This window comes from Akebia trifoliata, chromosome 16 (assembly GCF_017979445.1).
Source record: "Akebia trifoliata isolate Shusen 1 chromosome 16, ASM1797944v1, whole genome shotgun sequence".
NCBI classification, from domain to species: Eukaryota; Viridiplantae; Streptophyta; class Magnoliopsida; order Ranunculales; family Lardizabalaceae; genus Akebia; species Akebia trifoliata.
In genome coordinates, this window is record NC_141390.1 from 20,776,176 (window position 1) to 20,783,232 (window position 7,057).

The 7,057-nt window shown below is 33.4% G+C and overlaps 1 protein-coding gene across 1 annotated transcript; it reads left to right on the forward strand.

Moving 5' to 3' along the window:
- The first annotated feature begins 2,860 nt into the window (after positions 1 to 2,860).
- On the forward strand, positions 2,861 to 6,752 carry LOC147382797 (inosine triphosphate pyrophosphatase-like). Its single transcript, XM_086427982.1, has 8 exons — positions 2,861 to 2,930; positions 3,084 to 3,148; positions 3,288 to 3,329; positions 3,435 to 3,479; positions 5,107 to 5,122; positions 5,246 to 5,358; positions 6,227 to 6,303; positions 6,402 to 6,752. Exons 1-8 carry the CDS (start codon positions 2,876 to 2,878, stop codon positions 6,520 to 6,522), a joined length of 534 nt encoding a protein of 177 aa, XP_086284108.1. The 5' UTR covers positions 2,861 to 2,875; the 3' UTR covers positions 6,523 to 6,752.
- Positions 6,753 to 7,057: the final 305 nt, after the last annotated feature.

The window sequence follows — 7,057 nt, forward strand, 5'->3', positions numbered from 1 at the left end:
TCCACATGGCATTGAAGAAGAGATTGAATAGGTAAAAAATAGTTAGCCTTAAAGGTTAATAGCTTTTAGATTGAAGATTTTTCACTTTCTTCCTCCAACGTAAGAATGTATCTTCTTCAACCTTCAGACCCTAAGAATAAGATAGGTTTTCGGGAGGAGAATGACGAATTCTTGAGTAGAAAAATTAAGGAATTTTTGCAATTTATTGAAGAAATAGATTGAAGATGAGGTTAAATAAATTAAAACTAATCAACTTTGTAAAAGATGAGGTTTAGTTTAGTAAGTTAAAAGTGACAGATTTTCCAAAAGAAAAATGAGTGCTTTTTGCTTGAGGTTGAAGACAATGGCATTTAGGTCATTTTTTGTTAGTTTCCAAGATAAAACCTAGGTCAATGGGGGCATATCATCAATTTGAAAACATAGGGGTATCTCTAATATTGACCAAAATGTGGGGAGCATGTCTAAATCACCTTTTTTTTATTATATATTATTCATTTGAGTCTAACTTGAGTTGTCAACTTCAATTCGAATTATTAAATTCACTAGTTTTAAAAGCTATGGTTTTTTAAGTTGAGTGAGTAGGAGCAACTATGAACGGATAGTTTGTTTTTTTGCTATTGAGATTTGCAAAATAATTTGACCAGTAATAATAATACATATCTCAATTCCACTCACATTCAAAGAACGACTTCATCTGATTAACAATCATAATCTTGAAAAAGGGGATGAGAGTCAATTTATTGTACCAATTTACTATTGAAAAGAGTGGTGTATGTTCATCTAAAAAATATGAAGGTTGAATTAATGGATTCTTTATCATTGCTACTTGCAAGATATTGTGTAATTTTTTCTCTTTTGACTTCATGCTTGATTGATCATTGTGATTAGTGTTTTGCTTTGTTTATAGGGAATGATTTTGATCTATTTGTTCTATATTTTTTTATTTGTTTTTTAATTTTGAGGTTGGTGCAGCTTTTCATAATGGACTGATTTTTGGCAAGGATGATCTCCTCACCATAGAGATCATCCTCACAAAAAATCAGCCCATTCCAAATATTTTTGCCCATATAAGACAAAACACGTTGTAACTTTATGAGTAGCTTTATGTGTATACGGATCCTTATCCATATATATATATATATATGTATGTATGCACATACACATGAGTTTGCTTGGCTTTGGGGTTAAGCTTAAAGGGGTAAAACAGAAAGAATAATGAAATTGGACATGTCTTCGTGGTTTCAAAACTCATCCGAGACGTGAAACCGAGTTTTAAAACCATGGATGTATTAGGAAAAAAGGGAGAGAAGAGGAAAAACAATAACATTGGTTGGGTAACATTGAAAAAAAGGTGGAAGAAGAAATGTAATAAAATGGGAAGTTACATTGACACGCCACTCCCTTCTAAGGACAGGCCAAAGTTAAAAGTCAAAACTTCAAAATTTTGATTTTAACATGGAGTGTCCAAAATAATATTTTAATTTTTAGAGATGCCCTTAAAAATACGAGGGCCTTAGAATTGTTTGGCATTTTAATAAAATTTTAGAGGTATTTTTGAACTGATGACTAAGAGAAAAGGTAAAAAATCGTAAAACTTCTCCTTATAGTTATAAATCTCGAGACAAAGAGAGTGGGATCAACAGTTGTTAAAACTTCTCCTTACATGGTGAGTGATTTTTTTATTCTTATTTATAAATCAATTGTATTATACAAAAGATTGATCTACAATTGTATTATACAAAATATGAAGGTTGAATTAATGGATTCTTTATCATTGCTACTTGCAAGATATTGAATGACACGTCTCAAATACATCGAAAAACTCGTTCGAGACGATTTGGTATCTTACATGGACAAGACGAGACGCGAACTCAAGTTTTAAAACCATGGATGTATCATGAAAAAATGGAGAGAAGAGGAAAGATAATAAAATTGGTTGGATAACATTGAAAAAAAGGTGGAAGAAGAAATACAATAAAATGAGAAGTTATATTGACACACCACTCACTACTAAGGGTGGACTAAAGTTGAAAACAAAACTTCAAAATTTTGATTTTAACATGGAGTGTCCAAAATAATATTTTAATTTTTAGAGGTGCCCTTAAAAATATGAGGGCTCTTAGAATTTTTTGACGTTTTAATAAAATTTTAGAGGTATTTTTGAAAAGAGGAAAGACATAGAAGGTTAAAAATCGTAAAATTTCTCTTTATAAGTATAAATCTTGAGACAAAGAGAATGAGATCAACCGTTATACTTATTTATAAATCAATTGATCCATATTGGAACAAGGAGGTTAAACCATTTATGTTGAGAATTTGCTTCAACTCAATGAATACCATTACTACTTCGTCTTGAACTAAATTTTGCATAGGGTAGCGTTATAAGCACCCCAATTATTACTAAAGTACCTCACACCATAGTCAAATTATTTTGTCTTATATGAGTTAATAGTTTTTGAATGAACTGAGTTTGGATGGTGAGAAGATCATCCTCACTAAAAATTAGCTCATTGCAAAACTTCTAACCCCATCAAAATAAGTTGAATGGGATTTGAAGTTTCGGAATAGGTTGACTTTTGGTGAGGATGATCTACTCACAAAAAAATTGCCCATTTAGAAAGTTTTAACCCATATAAGAAAACAAAAATTGGCCATGGTGTGGGGGCGCCATTGGTAATAATTGGGGTGCCTTTTAACCCTACCGTATGTGAAATTTGAGTTAACTCGGATGAGTCAACTCAAATCATGCAAAAGTACAAACCCTACTTAGTTTTATTCTGTTTTTAAGATAATCATGTGTGACTTGGGTTTCATTTTACAAATCGAATTAGTGTTCTTAGTGATTCTGATTTTGTATTTTATTTTAGAGTTGATAATGGCTGCAACGAGGGGATTGGTGGCGTTGGCTCGTCCAGTGACCTTCGTTACTGGTAACCCTAAAAAGCTGGAGGAAGTTCGCTCCATTTTAGGCCAATCCATACCCTTCCACTCTCTTAAACTGGACCGTAATTTCTCTCTCTCTCTCTCTCTCTCTCTCTCTGTTTGTGTGTAACAAATTTTCTTATTTTGTTTTTCTCTTACAGTTCCAGAATTACAAGGAGAGCCTGAAGAAATCAGCAAAGAAAAAGCTCGATTAGCTGCAATTCAGGTACCTTTTTTATTTTTAAACTTTTTAATTAAGATTTAAGATTTGTTTTTGTTTAAATTTTGAACTTTTTTTTTTTTTTTAATTTTTCTTCCATAATATTTTAAAAGAATGTTTTTTTTTCCACCCCATTTTCTGGAAGCTAAATCTTGCCTCTGTTTTAATGCCCTTAAAGGTCTCCCAGGTATCTTTCAAATCATTAATCCCCAATTATATGCTAATATTTGTTTTTTTTATTTTGATTTTGTATAATAATCTTTGGGTTCTATTTTAAATGATTGCAATGCAGGACCTTACATGTAAGTTCTCTTTCCATCTTGTTCTTCAGTATGAGGTGAAATTCTCTTTTTTGTTTGTTTGTTTGCAATTTATTTATTTTTGGTTCAAGAAGGAAAGAAGCAAGAAATATTAGACTGTTGGTCAATAACTTATTATTTTGTGGCGATACCCAACCCATATAAAACTTGCAGATTATGGTTCCATTTCTTTGTTTCTTACTCACAATTAATCTCCATGTAGACTGTTCTTGAACCCTTTGACCCATAAGTGATTTTTTCATTTAGAATTTTTTTCTCTAATTTATAGATGTAAGAAGATTTCATTAATGAATCAAATAATGTACATAGGCCTTAGATGTCGAGAAGAGCTACTAAAGCAATAGAAAAAAGAGAAAAGCAAGCATAACTATTGCTCAAATGCGAAAAGCATGCTTAGCAATTAGGCTAATACCCATTTTGAGGCGCACCTCATCTTTTAGCAAGTTGGAGTTGTTTTGCCAATCACGTGTCTTAATGATGTGGAATAGTATCCATAAATGTGGTCGGTGCTTCAAATGTAACACCAATCATGTTTTGAGGTCTGCTGCCTAAGTGAATTCTAACATCATTGCCAATGAGAATGACCCATTCAGTTCCGTTCTAAAACATTCCATTTTGCTACCATATTCATTATTACCTTCGTCGCTGTTTTTAAAGTTAAGCTTTGGCTTAGAAGAGACGGCAACATAACTTAGTCTCTCTGTGGAGAATATACCTATTGGGGATACACGTGTGATCCAGCACAAATGAAGTTGTGATCCTGCAAAACATGGTGCTAGGGTATTCGTCTGAGATGCTTCTATCGGATGCCAATAATTACTAACATTAGATTGAAGGATGAATTTTAGGAGATCTCGTGTTCTATTTTCTCGAAATGCCCCCAAATTTTAGAGAAACAATGTATTAGGCTAATAATTCCCAATTACATGATTCAACAAAATCTTTCATGATCTTCAATATTCTAGCCCCAGATGGGTTGATCATCAAATGAACTGAACTTGTGTCTACTATTCATGTCACCCAAGTTCCTTTACTTCTACTTTTACTTCTCATTCTACTAAGCTTATCATTCATGTTTTTTTCTTTTTCCAAGAATCAAAGTAAGTTAAGAGGCCTGTTCCCAAGTTACAAATAGAGGATTGGAAGACTACAATTTTTGAGTATATAGGTTAATTTTAACTGTATTGTGGTTAGTGAAGTTTTTAGCACTCTTTTTTCCTGGAAGAATTTCTAGAGTTCTTTTGGAGATAGCATCCTAGTCTAAATTTCTCCTCTCCATCACTTTTCCTAAATTAATCATGCATGTCTTTTTATCATTATCTAGTTCTTGTTGGTTTTCACCATTCCACCAGTCAGATGCCCAATTAGTTGTTTTCATGTCGATGAATTAATTCTATAATAATCATGCCTGAAGTATCCAATGGAACTGAATAAATGGATTCAGTCCTGGTTCTCCTGTAGAATCACAAACATTGAAAAGTTGCACATTAGCCATACAAATCTGGTCAGTATTTTTTTTTTTTTCATATCTTCATCACTTTTCAGATACTTGTTAACATGTACTAATGTTTTCATTAATTTTCTGTCTCCAACGGTGACTATTCAATTGGAAATATGAAATAAACCAGCAAGTGGTTTTTGCAGAAGATTGGTCATGAAGGTTGTACTTTGCAATCTCTCTCTATTTTCTTTTTTAAGCTTTTTTTTTTTTTTTTTCTGATTCTTTATCATCTGAAAAACTCCAAACTGCTACTTACTCTGATGCTTCCACGTCCCTTTACAGGTCTGAATAATTTACTGATGGCTTATGAGGACAAATCAGCTTATGCTTTGTGTGTATTTTCCCTTGCTCTTGGGCCAAACAAGGAGCCAGTAACATTTCTTGGAAAAACTCTGGTATGTTGTTCTAATATGCTTTCTACCCTATAAGAAATATCCAATTTTATCATTTTAATATTCTGATAAGGAATGCTATTAATCTGTTTGAGCTGTGTGCAATTGACAAACAGCTTAGGTTCAAATTCATTGGCCGGTACTATATTGTTTAAACATAGTAAAACTCATGAAATAAGAAATGACTAATGATAATCTGACGCTCTTGTTTCAGACGCCCCCTGAGCTGGTAGTTACAGGACCATAAATTGTTTTATTGTGTATCCCAAAGCAAAGGATCTATGGTTCTGTGATGGGGGTGTCTGAAAAAAGAGCGTCAGATTAGCATGACTCATAAAAAATACCAAGTTTGGATGAGCTGCAACTTACTTGCGGCGTGAAAACCAATCACTTTGTTGGGCTCATGGTTCTTTCCCTATATGTATATGGGTAACACGCTTATCTTTGTACCTCTGAAAATGGTCCCATACAAATATGTTGATGACACTAAATATACCTAAATTGATATTAATTCCCTCCTAATTTTGCTTCAAACTGAAGTGGATGCTGACACTTGAAATGCTTTTCTGATGATTTTTGATGGTAGTCTTTGCCCTAGATTCTTAAATAAGCTATGACATAGTGACATTGTACTTAACAATGGGTTTGTTTGCACCTTATCTATACATTAAACATGAATGGAAAATCTTTGTGTAATCTTTCCTACTGTCTTCGACTTATCATGCATTGGAACTTCTATCAACCATTTATTCTCTACAATGCTTCAATATCAATGGATAAAAGAAGAAATGAAAAGCACGTTCCACATAACTTTATAAATTCATTAGTGTTCAAGCTAGTAGTTCTAACATGTTTGTCGCTGTTGTTTTAGGGGAAGATAGTTCCTTCAAGGGGGCCCATTGATTTCGGATGGGATTCTATCTTTCAACCCGATGGCTATGAGCAGACGTAAATCATTCTTTCTAATAATATTGGCTACGTCCATTTCTCCCTTCTATGCTTGGTGTCATAAAATCTCAGTTACATTGGGTTTAATGTTCTTTCAGTTATGCAGAAATGCCCAAGGAAGAAAAGAACAAGATTTCCCACCGTTCTAAGGCTCTTGCCATGGTGAAGTCCCACTTTGCTGAGGTGGTGTATACGTTGGAGACACATCCATCTATCTGACGAGAGAGAATTATATACAGAATATATGCATTGACATGGTGGAACAAAGAGACTCGAATTCCTAACCAACATTCAAGCAAAGAGATTAAGAAACTGGTGCAATTTTATGTTCAATGGAATGTTGTATTTCCAAAGTTCTATTTTTACTCTTAATTATTGAGTACATTGGCCAGTTGGTTGGAATCATTATCAGAAGGAAGTAAATGTAGAAGTAAAATTGTCAACATCTATCTTTCTCAAAGCATTTTTCCACTCTGGGAGGTAATGTGTTTTTCCATCCCGACCCATTTGAAAATAATTTTTTCACCTCTTAATGTTATTTCTCACACGGTTATACCCATGCCTAAAAATAAAAATCAACTAACATTGACATGTTCCTAAGAAAACCACTTTCCTTACTTAGTAAGGGGTGGTTGAGCTCCAATGAATTGCCAAATTGGCAATCCAATGCCACAGCCCTCTAGATTTCATGGAAAAGCTTAGATGCCCCCCCCCCCCCCCCCCCCCCTTTAAAAAATAAAAATAAATAATAAAT

What these genes read in the sequence shown, in the direction of transcription:
- LOC147382797 (XM_086427982.1), top strand. Translation starts at nt 2,876, where the DNA reads ATGGCTGCAACGAGGGGATTGGTGGCGTTGGCTCGTCCAGTGACCTTC. An exon ending in TCCAGTGACCTTCGTTACTG is followed by an intron (nt 2,931 to 3,083) that starts GTAACCCTAAAA and finishes TTTCTCTTACAG; the next exon opens with TTCCAGAATTACAAGGAGAG. An exon ending in CTCGATTAGCTGCAATTCAG is followed by an intron (nt 3,149 to 3,287) that starts GTACCTTTTTTA and finishes ATTTTCTGGAAG; the next exon opens with CTAAATCTTGCCTCTGTTTT.